We start from the raw sequence: 19,159 nt of genomic DNA on the forward strand, positions 1-19,159 counted from the left end.
CTATCTTATGAATAGGATTGGGCTGTCATTGAAATGATCACATTTATAGTGACTGAAATCAGTGGGGTTTTTCTGTCTGAATTTAAATAGAATAGAGTAAATTTGTGCCTTGGGTCAGCATTGACATGCCAGTGAGGCTTGAGAGAACTAGCTAACATGGAATTATAGTTTATTTTCAGTTATGATGCAATTTGTGGTTTGTTTGCACATAAACGTTTAGGAAAAATTTCAAGGTATAAATTCATATGTGAAGAAAACCTTTGTAATATGTCAGCTTTAGATGTACTTTCTAAGTACCATTATTCTGATTATTTAATTAATAGGAACAGAATTAAGCTATTATGGGTGAGATGGTACTCAACGGTGACTAGTGTAAGGGAAAACTAGTGGGGGAAAGATTGGGACAATAGGAACAGAATGCACCACCAACTCAATGTGAGCAATTTTGGGGGGGGGGGGGGCGGGGAGGACAGGTTAATTTTGGACTGCATTAAACGAAGCTTTGTACTTCATGGGAAGTAATAATTGCAGGTATTCTATTTTGCACTTGGGATCCTATGCCCATTCTGGACATACCTTTTAAATAGCAGATGAAGAAGCCAGAGTGGATTTAGGGGAAAGCTATTAGGATGAGGCATACTGAGCCCCATGAAAAACAACTAAAGATTTATTTTATTTAGCATATTTAACTTGCAATAGAAAAAGCTAAGGGAGAGACAATAGCGGGCTATACTGTAAATAGCTAAAACATGCTACGTACAAAAGGGGATGGACCTGTTCTCAGTTGACATTGAAAGCACAAGAATCAATGAGCCAAGGACTAGTTAAACTGGGTATTGAGAAAAAAATCTTAATGGATTCTTGTATTGGGTAAAGAAATGTTAGATGACCTGCATAGTCCTTCCAACTCAGCGCTTCTATATTTCTACGTTACATTCGGTATTGGCAGTTCAGCCAATAATAATTTGGCTTACATGTGGATGTCATCAGCTGAGGTTATCAATCACGTAATAAAATATTTGCTAATCGGCCCTTACATTCTCAGTTTAGTTTTCAATATCCTTTGGAAGTATTGCCATGCTGTTAACTGTTCGATAGAAGCTGTTCAGCGAATGGAATTCAAACCAGGAAAGAATATTCTCTAATTTAAAACTACATCTTCAGTCAAACATTTTCAATATAGAAGTGTTCTGAGCTTAGGCTAAGCCTACCCATTTGACTGGTAAAGACAAGTAGAATTTGAAAAGTACCGGTAAACAATTCGATATAAAATTGATATCCACAAATTGGGGCTCTCTGTTGAAATTACTGAGATATTAGGACTAGCTCCATGGTTCTTTTATATAATAAATCTACTAAAGAGTCATTTTCTTCCTGTCCATCAGCTTCATTGTTTGGCCTATTTCTTTTGTAACTAAATAAAACACATTTAAAAGAGGGTGTATGTGTTCATTCATTAATTTTTTTAATATAGTAAACTAGAGTTGCTGTAAAAAATACAGTGTATATACACGCTATATTTGTGTATAAAATATACACTATATTTATATGTGTTGTATTTGTGCTGATAAATAAATAAAGGGAGACTAGTATAGATCTATTTCAAGCTATTTAGCTCTCTCTCTCTCTCTATATATATATATACACATACACACACATATATATGCATGCACGCCCCCCCCCCCCGGATATATGTGTAAATACATAAGCATATTAAAGAGCTGCAATTTGCAGATGATTGATTGTGTTGCAGGGCAGGGCAGGGCCTAGGCTTTATCAAGCCAGTAGCATTTCCAGATTGAGAAGGGTGGATGCACAACTTACTGAGAATATGCTTTCCCTAAAATCGAGCTTTTATAATGCTCAGTTTAATCAGTCTGATGCCTAGAATTCAAAATGTTCTGCAGATGCTTCTGCCCTCTAGTAGTCTTTAAAGGTGAAATTGAATTTTGACTTTCCAGTTCTTACATTATTTTCAAATTCTGAGCAGACAAGTAGCTTATTAGAAATTTATCTATGGAAAAGAAAACCCTTTTGAATGTAGAAAACTGGGTATTAAAAATCCTCCCTTTTCTAGGTCTTGTAGCTGCGTTTACTTTTTAAAGAAAACTTTTTAGGAAAGGAAGATCCTAATGCCATTATTCCTGAATTTTCTGAATATTACAGTGGACTTAAACTAGAACTTGCCAATGTGTGACCACTGTAGGCCTATAAACTTGTGTTTGGACTGAGCTGGTGTCTGCCTGTTGCTATAACCCCCAACCAGTTTTGCTAAAATATATTATGCATTTCCTTATAAAAGCGATTATGAGAAGGAGCAGCAGTTAAAGAAGTGGCTTTCAGGCTGAAATAGATAAGGGTGTGTCCTCTGCATTTCTCTGATACATAATTAGAGAAATGGCAAAAAAAAAATTGCCTACGTGCCAGTGGTGCCGTAGGACTAGAGGGTGGTGCTGTGTTGGTTTTGTTGGCTATCACACTACAGTTCTGATAGTTACAGGGAAAATAAAGACCATTACTCTGACCATTACTTTCTGTAATCGGTGGATGCCTGAGCACATAACTTCATAAACTTGCTGTGATACAATTAAATTCAAAATGCACTTGCCCTTCCTCCATTCATTGGATTTAGTGCACCAAAACAATGTAATCTGATAGGTGTAAGGCAGCAGTTTACATGGTTAGCAGCGTCTATAAGCAACCCAATACTACTGTAATTATCTGTCAATGTGGTTGATAGTAATGTATATGGTGTCATCACTTAAGAGCCATAGAGTACCATACAAAAGGACATGTCACATTCATTAATGTAGGGTAGTGATTTAGATATGGGACTAGGGAGATTTGGACCAAAGTTCATTGTCTACTATGCAAATTCATGCGGTGACTAGGCCTGACATGATCTTTTCAGTCCAACAATGATATTGGTGGGAGTAATTATTAGAGGAGAGAGTTTACCATCAGGAGCTCTTGGAAGAAAGTTAAAATACAAATGAACAAACGTTAAAACACTGGGGGATTTCTGTAAATACATATATGCCGAGTGGTGGAAGTGTTTGATACCCTTAATGTAAGACTGAGCTGATAAGAGTATCTTCAGGAAATGGCAATGTTTTACAAAGGCATTCTGTTGAGGGAACAGCAAGTACTATATATCTTTGGGATTAAAATAGGGTTGAGAGCCACGTCCAAAGGTAAACTAGAAAGCAGAAGGGTCAAATTTCAAACTTTTAGTGCTAGAGGAAAATATAAATTGTCTTCAGTCAAATGTCACTTGTGGTCTTGCTTCCTTTGGATGTTCTGCCACATGCTGAACTCTTTCAACAATCACATTTTTCACCTTTGGATGTTTAATCAAGGGTCTGTGCTTCCTTCTAGTGATTCCAACTCCACTTGACCAAAGATAGAAGCTTAGCTTAGAGCTGATTAAAGGCAGGATTTCAGCTTAAAAATGGGCAGTTCTGGGTCACTTAGATACCTAAGAGGACACCCTTGAAGTCTGACCCACTTCGTACAATGAAGGAGGATCCTGTTGCATTATCTATGAAAACTGAAGCATACTGGCCAGCCTATAATAGAGAAGATCACAGTTAATAACTAGGTTCACGCCTATACTAAACTATACGGTGTTTTAATTATGGTATGTTAAAGTACTAAATTGACTAGCTTCACATAACATACTAAGCCAAATATAAGCAAGCCACACTATGGTGAGTATGATGTGTAATAACTTCAGACACTGAATTGAACACAAACCTGGGGTTTAGTAGGCTTTACCTAGTACCTAGCACATTCTGAAGAGGAAAAAATAGGTAATTTTTAGTGTGACATCTATTGTCCTCATGTCATGAAATGTAGTCTTTAAAATAAAATCAACTTAAAGTTGGATATTTCTGAAATCATACAGGTTTTTAGTATGAGTGCTTGCTCTCTAAAGACTCACCTGCAGGAAAAGAATTCCACTGACTGAAATAGTGAAATATTCACTGGTTTTGTCCAAACTGTTGACTGTTTCCAGAGAACTGAAAGTAAGATAACAGGATCTTTAGTAATGGATGCCAGAACACAAAGTGACCTCTTTTTAATTGACCAGTTTGCTCTAAAATCACATCCAATCTTGCTTCTCACATTAACCTGTTTAGCTGTAGATAAGAGATTAGGTGAATTAACTACATAGGTAATTAATGATTAGCTATATTGGGATACATAGGCAGGTCAGGATGCAGTAATACTGAAAAACAGATGCTTTCCAAACAAATATTTCTATCCCAATCAATCACCTTTTCTGGCGGCAGAGTGACTCAACACAGATCAGCAAGCGCAAGCGATCTCGGGCCCGTGACTGGTACCTTGTGGGATGGATTTGAGGAACTGCAAGAGGTAAGAAAGAATCAGGCTGGGCTGCAAAGAATGCCAGCAACTAAAAAAAGACCCCAGATCCTGGACATTACTAAGGGCACTGCTTTAATATGCTTATTAGCCTAGTGCCCATAACTATTTCAGAGACGAGTTACATAGTATGATCCACAAACTAGACTTTTGTAGTTGCTACCTGCTTTTGTTGCCTGAAAGAACATGAAGAGATCTAAAGTATCTAAACAACCCAATCTGCCCATACCATCCCTGATTTAGCAAAGACAAATATTTCTATGACTTTGCTAGTAATCTTTATATCATTCATTACTACCAAATTTCTCCCTGACATAATTTCTCCTTGGGATTTAGTATTACCATTTTTTAAAAATTCACATGAGGTCAGATTTTACCCTTCTGTGGGCAGAATTACTGTTTGTTTACTTTTATAGAAAAGTTCTTTGATAAAATAGAAATATCTTTCCAATCCTTGATTTAGAGTTTGTACAGTGAATAAGCTAATAGTGTATTATTTATTTCAAGTTAAGCACTTACCAACATACAGTCTGGCACTGAAAATGTAGTATCCACTGACAGGGGCCATATATTGACCATTGTTGAGATTTAGACCTAGGCCACGATGGAATAGCTCCTCTTTCTTAGGCTAGTACCAAGCACACAAGAAAGGTTCATTTAGTTATATCTATTTGCTAGGATAAAAATATTAAACATATTCCAAAACATTCAATTAAAAACACAGGGTAAGTGGGATGGAAAGCTCAAAGACCATTCAGGCAGAAATGGGATGGCAGCTGGGATGGTTAATGTTGAGTCCATAGCTATCTGATGGGAATCAAAATCAAACAAAATTTGACAAGTCCGCCACGAAAATCTCAGCATTCTCCTCATTAGACCAGCCCCAAGCAGGAGATTAATAGGGGCATACTTGGTAGAAAATGCAGTTGCATGCCAGAAATAATCTTAATTCATGTTTTTCAAACTTGATAACTTTAAAACTCCCAGAGTTTCCTACCGGCCTGCTGGCTGACGAATTCTGGGAATTGAAGTCCACACATCTCAAAATTGTAAAGTTTGAAAAACACTGGTCTTAATTGTCCCATCTGGTTACTTGATCTTCCCTTTAAAATAATCAATGACAAGACATTGAGCCAGGCTAATGAAAGTTCTCTTCTATGTGTCCAGGACAGAGAAGATATTATAATGATAATTAGATAAGGAGAAAAGTTATTACAAAGACTACTAGAATCATAAGGGGGAAAATTACTCCTTTCTGCTTCTTTGTTCCGTGTGGGGATATTTAAATAATAAAGAGTGTTGCAGAGAACAGAGACCAAGTATTACTTATTTGTGAACACATATTTGTCAGTATAACCATGGTTGGGAATAGCAGGTTGAACCCAGATTTATTTTGAGCACATTCTCAGGAATTAATGGGACTTTAAAACTGTAATGATTAACATAAATGCAAATAATGTACCAAATGGCAGGTCAAATGACAAGTTTAGTCATCAAAAATCTCTCCATCAGCAAAGTGAACATTTAATGCTATTTTTTGAGGGGGGGGGGGGGGTTCCAGTCAGGGATTTCTTTAGTTTCAGCTTTAGCAAGGCAATCTTTACTTGTTAGCCCTTTTCAGTGGAGAGACTTAATTCATTTAGCATGAAAGGTAAAAAACCGAATCTTTCTGCTAAATTTATAGGTGCAATTTTATGGGGCTAATGGGCCACCAAAGGAGCAGGGACTGGATTGCCTGTCTTAATTTAGAAACACTTAGGTTAAAAAGAATCTAATCATCAAATCATATTTTTCTGCTAGCTGAACTTTGTATATGCTTGCTCTAATCTGATAGGGATTAACCGGGAAGTGTGCTAAGTGTTAAACTAAACTAAATGTTACCCACAGTAATTTTCTGACAAGCATATTGGTGACATGGCAGCTACAATGTATGTACAAACGTAGGCACATTTGAGAAATAAATAAATAAACTAAGGCCAATCCACAATCATTTTATATAACCCTACATCATGGACCGGCTAATCCAGGGTTATATGAAAAGCCAATAGGCATGGGACCATCTATGTCTCAGAGGTATGTACAAGTAGCCCTTGACTTATGACCACAATTGAGCCCAACATTTGGTTGATAAGCGAGTCATTTGCTAAGTGAGTTTTGCCCTATTGCCACAGTTGTTAAGTGAATCACTGCAGTTGTTAAATTAGTAACAAGGGGTTATTAACTGAATCTGACTTCCGCATTGAAGATCGCAAAGGATCACATGACCCCGGGACACTGCAACCATCATAAATATGAACCAGTTGCCAAGCATCTGAATTTTGATCACATGACCAAAGGGATGGTGCAACAATTATAAGTGTAAACAATGGTTATAAGTCACTTTTTTCAGTGCTGTTTTAACAGTCACTAAACAAACTGTTGTAAGTCGAAGACTACCTGTAATATCAAAAATCAGATGCCATGACAGAGAAAGGTGCAATTGGAAAACAATATTTTAAGGAAGGAGCCTGCTGCTGAATATTATGGGAGGGCTTAGACTGCAGTGTTTCTCAACCTTGGCAACTTGAAGATGTCTGGACTTCCACCTCTGAGTTCTCTTTATTAAAATGGCACCGAAGAGACCGCCACCTGGGAAACCAGGCTTTGCTGGCTCTGCTCCAACATCTTCAACGTCCAGCCCCAGTGGACAATAGACATTAACATCTCTATTACAACCCAAAGCCCCTGAGGAGGACCTAACTCAGCAGTTGCTTCAAAAGATCTTAAAGGGGCAGGAGGACCTGAAAAATCAACTGAAAGAAATGAATGAACAGCTCAGAGAGAACCAAAACCGAACAGCTCAAAATACACAGAGACTGGAAGTTTTGGAGGAGGGGGCGGCTGAGATGAGGGGGGAGGTGAGGGGGGTCCAGAGAGGAAATCAAGAACTTGAGAACCATCAGATAAAAATGGAATTTGAAAGGATGTCTTTTTTCCTTAGATTTCAAAATGTAACTGAGGCTGATGATGAAGACTTGAGGGAGATTATGACAAAATTATTGGCTGAATATATTAAAAAAGACAGACAGCAGCTGGGATGGGATATTGACCTGGTCTATAGAGTTAATTCAGCTTATGCTAGAACACACAATGTTCCAAGAGAGGTTCACATTAAATTTCTTAGAAAGACTACAAGAGATGAGATTCTGAGTGCACAAAGGGGGCAAATGTTAAAATACAAGGATAGAGAGATAGTCATTCTGAAACAAATCCCAAAGAAAGTCAGAGATAAAAGAAAAAAATACTCGCTCTTAGGGAAAAAACTATTTGAAAACTAACTACTATTTGGTTCCGTTGGCTTCTGCCAGAAGGTATGCTGATATTCTGGGAGGGCAGTAGAGTTAGAATTAATACAACTACGGAGGCAGAGGCCTTCATGGAAAAAAACAAAGCTCTTCTAGATAAAGCTGATGATACCATATGAGACACACAAGACACGGGAGGTGCCGGAGCCTTGCTGGGGGGGGGGGGGAGGGAGAGGCAACATTGAGAAAACTTAGGTCACAAAAGTGAGTTAGAAAAATAATGCAATTGCTGATACAGGGAATTCTTTCTGTTTGATATGAAATAGATTGAAATTATTGGAAGATATAAGGTAAAAATATGCTGTCAAAATATTGCTAAGTAGTAATTATCGAATGTATTAACAAGTGAAAGTTATGAGAACCGGGGGGAATACCATTTCCTGCATAATGTAGCTGTCAAAATTTGTAACCTTACCCATTACCCTTTTTCCTAAAAATTCTGTAAAACTAATTAAAAAAATTGTTTAAAAAAAAAAGATGTCTGGACTTCAACTCCCAGAATTCCAGCCAGCATTCGCTGGGAGTTGAAGTCCAGACATCTTCAAGTTGTCAAGGTTGAGAAACACTGGCTTAGAGAATTGAAAATAAGTGGTCTCACAGGTAATTCAGGCCTATGTTATGAAAAGCTTTGTAGATGTACTTGAATTGCATCTGGAGGCTACCAGGGACCCAGTGCGGATCACAGAGCAACCGTGCTACATAGGCATACCTTGAGGAAATGGGGTAACAAGGAGATGAACAAAGGTTGAGTGATTGTAAACAGGGCTTCTGAAACCAGGAATGGATACAAATACAAGATGGGTTTGTACAAAATCCCTCCTCACTATACTGCTACCTGCTCTTGAAGCAACAGGTATGAAAGAAGGAAGAATCTTATTTTTTTGTACTGATGATTCTTAACTGCCTATATTTGGGTGACCCATTCAGCAGCTTTATATAGATATTTAAAAGGAGTGTAGAGTGAAAAGGCCTGAGTAACCCTACAAAGTAGGCATGTAGGACTAGATATTTTCTGTCCTAACAATACTAACTGGATCTGCTCTGGAGAAATAAGAACCACTACAACTTTGATACACACACACACACCAACTCTCAGGGCTAGTCCATAAGGACACCATGATCAGTTGAATCAAAAACTTTTAAGAGATCAAGGAAGAACAGGGAGATGCCCCATCCACACCTAACCCTATGAGATATCATCCACAAATGCAAGTAACGTCCTCTCCTTACTAGACCCTGGTCCAGGCATGAAATCCTCTTACTTTCGCTACTGGTTTGGAAACAGGAGAGTGTGTGCATGCGTCACTTATGCGCATGTGCAGAATATCCATGAATACTGCGAATTCAGAGACCTGGACGAGCTGATTTTGGACCGCATAAGTTGCGGAGTATGGGAAATTAACCTACAGAGGAAGTTACTCACTAAATCTAACCTCACTCTGCAGATCGCCTTGGACGAAGCCAGGGTATCCGAATCAGCCATCAAATCTACTGAGACTCTGCAGCGCCAAAGTGCTCCACAAGACACATGAAAGAGTACACGCGTACATCGTGAGGCTGCAGAGCCAGAGAGCTCAGAAGGCGAGGAAGATGACAGCTGCCACATGCACAGTAGCTGCGCCCAGCCGGCGCGCAAATTCAAACTGCGTCTCCTGCCTTGCGCTAGTTGTGGAGACCATGCCAGATCGGCTTGCCATTTCCACGACGCAACCTGCCAGCGCTGCGAGCGAAAGGGGCACATCACCCAGGTGTGCCGGAGCGAATTCTCTGCCACTGCCTGGCAGCCTAGAAGAACACCAAACTGCCAACAGAGGCCCAATAGAGTCACCCACCATATGTCAATCAGCTAAGTCCGCACCAGGCAGCCAAAAAAGCTGAAGGTCACAGTCCACATCGAGGACTCTCCATGTGAGATGGAGATCGACACCGGGTCATCCCTGACCATCATGCCATGGTCTACCCTAAAGCAGGCTATCCCTAGCCTAAAGAAGCAGCATCTTCACACCTCTGACATCTGCCTACGCGATCACCAGGGAAACCGGGTCCCTATCATGGGCCAAGGCACCTTCCAGGTGAAGTTCAAGCAGTTCAGCAGAAAATTCCCAGTGACAATGATCAGCGGCAACCTGCAGAGCCTCCTAGGGCTAGATTGGTTCCAAGCCCTGGGCCTAGAAGTGACCGGTATCAACGCCTTGAAAGATGAGGGGGTGAAGTCATCTTTAAGGAGTTCAAGGATGTCTTCGGCACCGGTCTGGGTAAGTATGTAGGAACTCCAATTTCCTTTAGTTTGGATCCCAACATAGCCCCAATAAGCTAAAACCCCAGAGAGTATCTTTTGCTCTCCGCCCCAAAATTGACAGGGAAATTGACAAGCTCGTAGGCCAGGGAATCCTAGAGCCAGTCGATCACGCACATTGGGAGACCCCTAAAGTGACACTTGTCAAATCTGACGGGTCTGTCTGCATCTGCGCGGACTACAATTGCACAATAAATAAAGCGCTACAACAAAACGCCTACCCTGTACTCATTGTACAGCACCTTCTTCATTCATTAGGCCCTGGAAAATATTTCGCGAAATTGACATGGCACAGGCATACCAACAATTGCCTGTAGATGGCGCTACGGCGGAGGCCCAAGCCATTGTGACGCACAGGCGTGCATTCAAATGTCACCGCCTGCAATTCGGTGTTAGTATCGCTCCTGGACTGTTCCAAACAGTCATGGAACAGCTTTTGCAGGGGATTCTAGGAGTCGTCCCCTATTTCAACGACATCTTGGTATCGGCTGCAAATGAGGCGCAACTTTTAAAATGTATACAAACAGTTTTGGCGCGAATTAGAGACAAAGGCCTCCGGCTCAAAAAAGAGAAATGCCAAATTAACATGCCAAGGGTTGAATTCTTAGGGTATGTAATCGATGGCCCTGGGATTCACCCGACCACACAAAAATCAAAGCAATTCAGGACGCCCCCACACCTTGCAATCAAACTGAGCTGCAGGAGTTCCTCAGGCTCCTTAATTTCTACAGTGTCTTTGTTAAACAGAAAGCCACCGTTGCTGAGCCCTTACACTGTCTCCTGGCTAAGAACGCAAAGTGGTCCTGGGACAAAGCCGAGACAGCTGCATTTGCCGTGGTAAAACAATTCCTATTGGCAGATTGCTTCCTGGTACAGTACAGCCAGACCCTGCCGTTGGTGCTGACCTGCGACGCTTCCCTGTTCGGTGCTGGCGCCGTCTTCAGCCACCACATGCTGAATGGAACTGAAGCCCCTATTGCATTTTACTCCAGGACCTTGTCTGCTGCAGAGCAGAACTACAGCCAGCTGGACTGTGAGACTTTGGCTGCAGTGGCTGGAGTAAAGAGGTTCCATGAGTATCTATATGGCCAGGACTTCGAACTGGTTATGGACCACAAACCGTTGTTGGGCTTATTGGCTGGGGACAGACCTACCCCAGTGTCATTATCACCCCACATGACCAGGTGGACCATCTTCCTAGCTGCCTACTCCTACTGTCTCATCCACCGACCAAGCTCCACTTCAGGGCACGCTGATGCTCTAAGCCGCTGCCCACTGCCTGAACTTCTTGCTGACCCTACCCCTGAGATGCCAGTCCTCCTCATTGACTGCCTTGAGACTGGGCCTGTCTCGTCCAGTGACGTTGCCCGTCACTCTGCTAAGGACTCCACCATCAAACAAATTTTGAACTGGGGGTGGAGGGGGTGGCCCAAGGGGCCTGTTGGGGCTGATTTCAAAATGTATTTTGCCAAACACGATGAGTTATTGGTTGTGGGGGGACTGGGTTGTTGTTCCACCCAAACTGCGCATTCGCTATTAGAGGCTTTACACGTAGGGCATCCTGGAATTGTCAGGATGAAGTCTTTGGCTAGGAGTTACAGGTGGTGGCCCAACATGGACAGGGAGATTGAAGAATGGCTGGCTACCTGCACACCGTTCCAGGAGTCCAGACCAGTTCCCCCAGAGGTGCCTGCAAAGGAGTGGGAGCGACCTCAAGCACCATGGTCTAGGGTGCACATTGACTTTGCTGGCCCAGTTCATGCCCAGAAATTTCTTGTAGCTTACTCGAAATGGTTAGAGGTAGTCCTGATGACCTCCACTATGGCAGAAGTGGTCATCAAGATGCTACGGAGACTTTTCTCCACGCACAGCCTGCCCGATGTCTTGGTCTCTGACAACTGGCCCCAATTCACAGCAATGCAATTTGAGACCTTCCTAGCAGCTCAGGAATCAGGCATGCCCTGGTTGCGCCATTCCATCCGCCCTCCAATGGTCAGGCGGAGAGAATGGTGCGATCTGCAAAAGAGGCCCTCTCTAGGATGGGCCCGGGAGATTGGCAAACACGAGTTGACCACTATTTGCTAATTCAGCACATTACACCCAGTGCCACTACAGGGAGAAGCCCCTCCGAGCTTCTCATGGGTCACCAGCTAAGGTCCCACTTAGACCTGTTACACCCAAATTATTTTGCCTCATTGCCCCCAGACTCTACAAGCAAGATTCGGACATTTAACGTAGGGGATTCGGTATACGGCCACAACTATACCGGGGAAACTCTGTGGATTCCTGCCACAGTGATAGGCATCACCGGCCCTCGCTCCTACCTCCTAGAGCTCGAGGATGGTAGGAATTGGAAAAGGCATATTGACCAACTCCGTGGCCATCTCTCCAACTCTACTCTTAGACAACCAGAGGTAACTCCTGCACGAGTCAGCCAAAGCCCTACCCAAACAGAGCAAACACACACTCCTTCCACGGCCAGCTGAAGCCCGAGGGTACCGGGAAACTTATCTGGTTATGTTGCAGGCCCGCAGTGAGCTCCGAGCGAACTGGCTCTAGAAGCTCCAGCTGCAGCCTCTGCAAGGTTCCAAGAGCTTCCACCAAACGGAGCTGCGGAGCAAACCTATCCGACCTGTCCAAGGAAACCCCTCCTACTGAACTGCGCAGGTCAGGCAGAGCTACCCAAAAGCCTGCATACCTGCATGACTACGTAACAAGTAGGATTGTTCCATCCAAGAGGGGAGGGATCTTAGATACTTGTTCTAACTACAGTGGGTTCCACCAAGGTCCCCTGTTCCGGCGGGAACAGAGGTTTAATCTTATTGGTTGAAGGGTCTGACAGCTCCCTATAAAATGGCTGCTGTCAGACTCAATGTTCACTGGATTGTTTTAACTTGTACTTAATAAAGAGCTGTTGTTACCATTAAACCTGTGTGTGCCTATCCATTACCCAATCTAACATTACAATTGCCTGGATTCAATGGCCCATCATCTCCTATGAGGCTTTAACTAGTCAGGAGGGCCATGGATCTAATACACAGGTGGGCTCACTTAGAGCCCCAATCATTGTCTCTAGTTCAGAGTAGCAAACTTGAACACTTTCCAGGGAACTAAACCAGGCTCTCCAGAATCTACATGCTGAGAGAGTCCACGCAGATGCAATCTGATTTAAGACTGCTACCATCCTCTTATTGCAAGCAACAAGCAAGGCCTCATTTGAACGGTGCATTAAAAGCAGTGCTGTCCGACTTCTTTCCTTTTGCTACTCACTATATAATAAAGTTGAAGTTCTTGAAGGGACCGTCGATCCACTGAAATGTTCTTCCGGGTCTGGCAGTGGAATGCTGCTTCTATTCGTCCTTGGTCCCTGCTTTTTATCAGTGGGACCCTATTTTGGGGAAAGAAATTCTCTTCTTTTCCATCTCTATCTTCTTCATGCTGGCACATTTTGCTGGTAGTTTTCATATTGATCCTTTCTTGCTTCCTAATTATTCCTGAGCAGTCAAAAATACAAAGATTTATAACAGATTTGCCTCAATATATCTTATTCTGAAAATATGGTTGACTTGATTTTCATTTTTGGGGTTTTTTTATTGCCAGAGTACAATTTATTAGTTTGTGAGGCAAAAGCGGATGGAAACCCTCTTCAGGCAATAGATTTCTATCACCAAGGAGAGATATATAGCCCTTCCCTTCTCCAGCTCTAGCTGGTTACCTCATGGAAAAGCCAGTATCTACAGAGTGACCATCACTCTGTAGACCATCACTCTGGAAATGTATGTATGTATGTATGTATGTATGTATGTATGTATGTATGTACTATGTATGTATGTATGTACTATATATATATGTACGTGTGTACTGTGTGTATGTGTGTATTCATGCAAGGGTACCTCTTATCCAAAATACAGACAATTGCACTGTATTCAGGAAAATTGGCTCTTTAGTGTTGTCACCATTAGAGTTTGGAAGGAGGAAGGGATGCTCCCTGTTGAATTCTACATAGGAAAATATTGCCTAAATATGGTTTTGTATCTCTTATATCTTGGGCTACAATATCCTTCAGAGATATAGCTACTTCATTAATTATGCTCTATAGTCTTCATCAGTCTGGTTATTTTTAGGCATGCTGGAACTACAATAGCCAGATTTTCTAACTAGAGAGTTGCTCTAGTTAGATCAGATTAAAAATAAAACATCACTCCCAGAATAGTAAGCATGGACTATTCAAAATTATTGGAGGAAAGTCACAGAATTCTCTCTAAGCAAATAACCAGAGTTTGAGGAGGAAAGAATTGAGGGTTAACTAAGCAATCTCCTAAGGGAGGGACATTGCACCGGAGTGTTTCACCTTTTTAAAAATTCTGCTTGGCAGTGATGGAGAAAGGAAAAATCTAAACAGTACATTTTAAAGGCCAGCTAGGAAGTTAGCAAATGTTAAATATTCCTAATAATGCAATGTTTTGAAGCAGAAATAAAATATACTCTTTTGAAATCCATTTATAAATTATTTCTACTTTACTAACTCCATTTTGATTGGCAGTAAAAGAGAATAAACCAATGTCAATTTTATTTCTATGTTTGATACTAATTTATATAAATAGCATGAGCCACAGACCTTAAGCATGCCATATAGGAGGGTCAATGAAACCTATATCTTAAAGGTTCTCTTTGTGCAATCTACGCAGAAACTTGTCCTGATCAAAGCTCACAATTTAAGAATATGGGCACCGGTGTCTTTTTTGTGTGTACTAAAATTCCTAGGAATTCATAGCACAATCCCCTTGTAACTGACCAACCATACTACTCATTATTAATTGTGAATGGGCCTCCAAAAGCCTGAATGATATCTAACCTTCCTTACTCCATCTGCCATATACTCTAGCCATTACATTATATCATTTGTCCTTGTAAAAGGAATTTTAAAAGGTTTATCCTCAGAATGTCAATTGAGACAACCCTAAACCAGAATCAATACATAAAATCAACTTATTCACATTCATTATATTTTTATTTAATTGTACCATAATATATTTGCTTGGGGTGTAGTAATTTCTGTTCCTTACCTTTGAGCAGCAGCTGGAATTCCCTCAGCAATTTCTCCTGAGTAATAGTATCTGGACGAGGTTGTGCTGACTCTGCAGCCTCTAAGAGGCCTGGAATGCCAAACTAGAACCCAAATTCACCACAATAATTAGGTTCTACGCCTTCAGGTCCAAACATAAAATATTTTATCTTCTTATTGTTCACATCTGCGGCACCCATTTTATTAATTTCTGTTTGTCCCTCTGTTAATTAATCAGTTTTGAAACATTTTGTAATCCCTATGACACAGGAACAGTGTTACAAATATCACCTGTAATATCTGAACTATTCTTCTTGAACCTTTCACCCATGTACGAATTAACAAAGTAAATCCTAAATATTTCACAGGCTGTTCTGGTAAAATCCAGTGAGACGAGACCAGTGGTGGGATTCAAATAATTTAACAACCGGTTCTCTGACCTAATGACCAGCTGGTAGGTATGGCTCGCTGGTCATGTGACTGGGTGGGCATGGCCAACTCAATGTCACTCACATCGATGGGCGCTTCGCCTTAGCTGTTACAATGTAATAAGGGTTAATCGGAGAGGCAGTTTCTGTAAGCAGGGCAATAAGGATGAGGCTAGAAGCAACACCAGAATGTTTCCTTCCTGCCTTCCTTACAGGATTAGCCCTGTAAAGTGGAAAAAAACAAAAGGGGATTTCTTCCAACAACCGGTTCTCCAAACTGTCAAAACAGTCAAAAGTATATTACCAGAACTAGTTGGGAGATTTGGCTGAGTTAGTGACTGAGGTTGTGGAAACAGGACTTGTAAATCTTCAAAAATAGGGACTATCAAAACTTAGGCAGCATGGTTAAAATTGTTTACCTTAATCTTTCTGGACTTGTTTTTATTCATTTTTTTGCTCCTCACTTCATTGTTCATGAGGAGCATCCAAGCATTCCGGGAATCAGAGCTATGAATCTTTTGTGGAGTATTTTCCTTTGCATAAGAAGAAAAAAGTTAAAATAAGAAAAAATTAAAGCAACTATACAGGTTGTTCACAAAATGTAGACAACCTGGGAAAACAACAATATCTCAAAAAGCACTAAGAATTATCAATAGCGTTGCAACCTGTTGTTCCAGATATGAGTCAGAAAATTATTTGCCATCTGGGCTAGTTTTCCTAAGTATTACTCCTCATATTTGTTGGAAAATAATGCTTCAACATTTCTAACCAGTTGGTCATGCTGGCTGACAATTGTGGAAACTGTAATTTAGCAAACTAGTAGTCACTAAATTGGGGAACACTGATATGAACTGTCTGTTTATATTACTGCTTCCCATTATTAAAAAAAAAAAAGAATTTGCAAGTTCTTGTCATAAGATTGATTGTTCAGATTGGGTTTTGCACTGTTTTGTCTCTCAAAACATACATACAACTGGATACTTCTACATCGCCACGATGTAGAAAAGATGTGGAGACTCTAGAACGAGTGCAGAGAAGAGCAACAAAGATGATTAGGGGACTGGAGACTATGAAGAATGGTTGCAGGAACTGGGTATGTTTAGCTTAAGAGAAAGAAGGACTAGGGGAGACATGATAGCAGTGTTCCAATATCTCAGGGGTTGCCACAAAGAAGAGGGAGTCAAACTATTCTCTAAGTCACCTGAGTGTAGAACAAGAAGCAATGGGTGGAAACTAATCAAGGAGAGAAGCAACTTAGAACTGAAGAGAAATTTCCTGACAGTTAGAACAATTAATCAGTGGAACAGCTTGCCTCCAGAAGTTGTAAATGCCCCGACACTGGAAGTCTTTAAGAAGATGTTGGATAGCCATCTGTCTGAAACGGTATAGGGTTTCCTGCCTAGGCAGGGGGTTGGACTAGAAGACCTCCAAGGTCCCTTCCAACTCTGCTATTGTATTGTACTGTATTGTACTGTATTGTACTGTACTGTACTGTACTGTAAAACTTTCCATCTACATTTTGACAGATTTTCCCTTATTTTCTTGTTAATAGGTTTTCTAAATTATTCCTAATGAATGCAGCAGATAAATATAGATTCAGTGAGGTTCTTTAAACCACCGTATCTTTTATAATTCTCAGAATGACTTACTATTGATATAAAACTCTCCCTCTTTATTTCTTTTTTCCTCAAACATACTCACATTTCCAGATCCATAAACTCTAAGTGTTGTAATCAGGAAAGAATGACTCCAATTTTCTCATAGCTAGAAAAAATTACATCAAGTATTTTCTAGATTTGAATTGAGTTTGAAGTCTGGTGATTTCAGGTTACTGCCACATAGCCTTCTTGGTAACAGCAAGAGCTGTTCCTCTGTAACTTCTAGTTACAATTAATAATGTATAGACAAGACAAGCCAGGCACAAAACTGAAGTGCTTTTTTCCCAACGATTTTCAATGCAACTCTGAAGAGTTAATAAAAAGATCCCATCACACTCAATATAATTTATCTCCAAATAAATATGTATAAATTCCTATAAGAATAAAAACAGCTATGACAAGATAGATTAAAGGGCATAATTTTATATGCAACTTGTTTAACATCTAGAAGCAAAATCCATTTTCATAATTGAGCACTGTTTTGTTTTCTCTAATGTACTATCCTAATATTATTTCTATGTCATATCCATTGTAGGGAATTCTTCGCCAAGGAAGAATTTTCAATTTTTACTAAGAGGTGAGGTAGAAGAAACCTTCAGTTAGTAAGAAGGAAGTAGCATATGAAATGTTCTTACTGAGTCCTGGGATGATGGCAAGGGAAGACTGCTCGTTTCATTCCATAGGAGTGCCTTTTCCTGGTTCTTTCTGTCTTCCTGTTTCTCATTTTCCACAGTGTTGGCACAAAAAAACATTGCTAGTAGACTCATAGCCAATAATTGAAGTGGGCAGCCAGAAAGGAAAGGCCTAGCTATATTCTGGCACATAATTGATTCCTTGATTTATACAGACAACTAGAATTAAATATGGCTGGGAACTTCTCAAGAACACAAAGACAAAGTTAATCTGTGGTCTTTCAGAAAAAAAGTATACAGTAGTCTGTATATCTGTGAAAATTCTACAAAGGAATACTAACTGCAAACAGAAGTTATCCAATGTATCTTCAGTTTATTTTTTCACAGAAGACTTGTCCAAGAATATCAACATTTTTCTTTTTAAAAAAAAGCTTGTAAAAAAGTAAGGTTTAAAAAAATGTAACTGTGTGAGTAAACACACACCAATTGCACCTGATCATTAGATCAGAAAGAGCATTTCAGTTTCTTCTGAAAGATGGTTAAGAGGTTTTCATACCAATACTTCAAAAGCAGCTAAGTAGCAGAAATCAAGAGTTTCAGGTTGCCCTAAAAGAAATGAGCTCATCCAGATGGTACCGAAGCTTTTCGCTCTTTTTCTCCTGGATTCTCAGTCAGAGCATAGATAAAACTGTATCAAAACCACGGAAGTCCCATGATGGTTGCATTCACAGCTTTAGCTGCCTTGGAGTGCTTGGCCCAACTTCTTTTCAGTGCTCTCTTTCAAACCAGGGACTCGTATGCTTGTCTGATCACATCCCTACTGCCACTCTGCTCCTGTCTGAATATCTTTGCCCAGCTTCCCTTCTTTTAATAAGCTTGAATTCCCCGCCTCACCAGAAAGGTCACTTGGCCTAGAGAGCCACCTCTTGGCATCAGGAACAAATTACAAAAGCAGAATTCATGCAGAAGCTCATCAGCATCTGGTAGCAGCAGAACAAAGAGATACGTTTGCACTAAAAGTGGCACTATAAAACTTCAGTGGCTTGCAGGTTAACATGAAATGCAGATGGTTGTAGTGGCTTTGTTTCTACCTTGTAGAGAATTTACTTAGGTCAGGGCTGAGAGAAAGGGGGCTTAATCTGGAAGACCTGGAGGTTGAAAGGATTCTAGGGCATCACACTTCCCATACTGCATTTCTTTGGACACATCTTAATGCTGTTTTGTTTTGAATCTAAAATCTATGTTTCACGTGTAGCATTATAATTAAAATAATTGTCTTATTTCTTAAACTTTTTCAATCCTAACTCACTTATCATGTAATACATTCAAGAAAATAAAGAAAATGGA

At 40.5% G+C, this 19,159-nt stretch overlaps 2 protein-coding genes across 2 annotated transcripts in view; both read right to left on the reverse strand.

The window, feature by feature from the left end:
- Positions 1–19,159, reverse strand: part of SCLY (selenocysteine lyase) — a 121,923-nt gene that overhangs the window by 23,383 nt on the left and 79,381 nt on the right. The window lies entirely within an intron of this gene.
- On the reverse strand, positions 3,178–18,141 carry ERFE (erythroferrone). The gene is made up of 8 exons (XM_081955644.1): positions 17,816–18,141; positions 15,942–16,055; positions 15,096–15,198; positions 13,300–13,523; positions 4,909–5,017; positions 4,281–4,371; positions 3,944–4,022; positions 3,178–3,569 (listed from the first exon to the last, which is right to left on the reverse strand). Exons 1-8 carry the CDS (start codon positions 18,002–18,004, stop codon positions 3,471–3,473), a joined length of 1,008 nt encoding a protein of 335 aa, XP_081811770.1. The 5' UTR covers positions 18,005–18,141; the 3' UTR covers positions 3,178–3,470.

Source organism: Natrix helvetica (assembly GCF_964273705.1).
Source record: "Natrix helvetica genome assembly, chromosome: 5".
NCBI lineage: Eukaryota > Metazoa > Chordata > Lepidosauria > Squamata > Natricidae > Natrix > Natrix helvetica.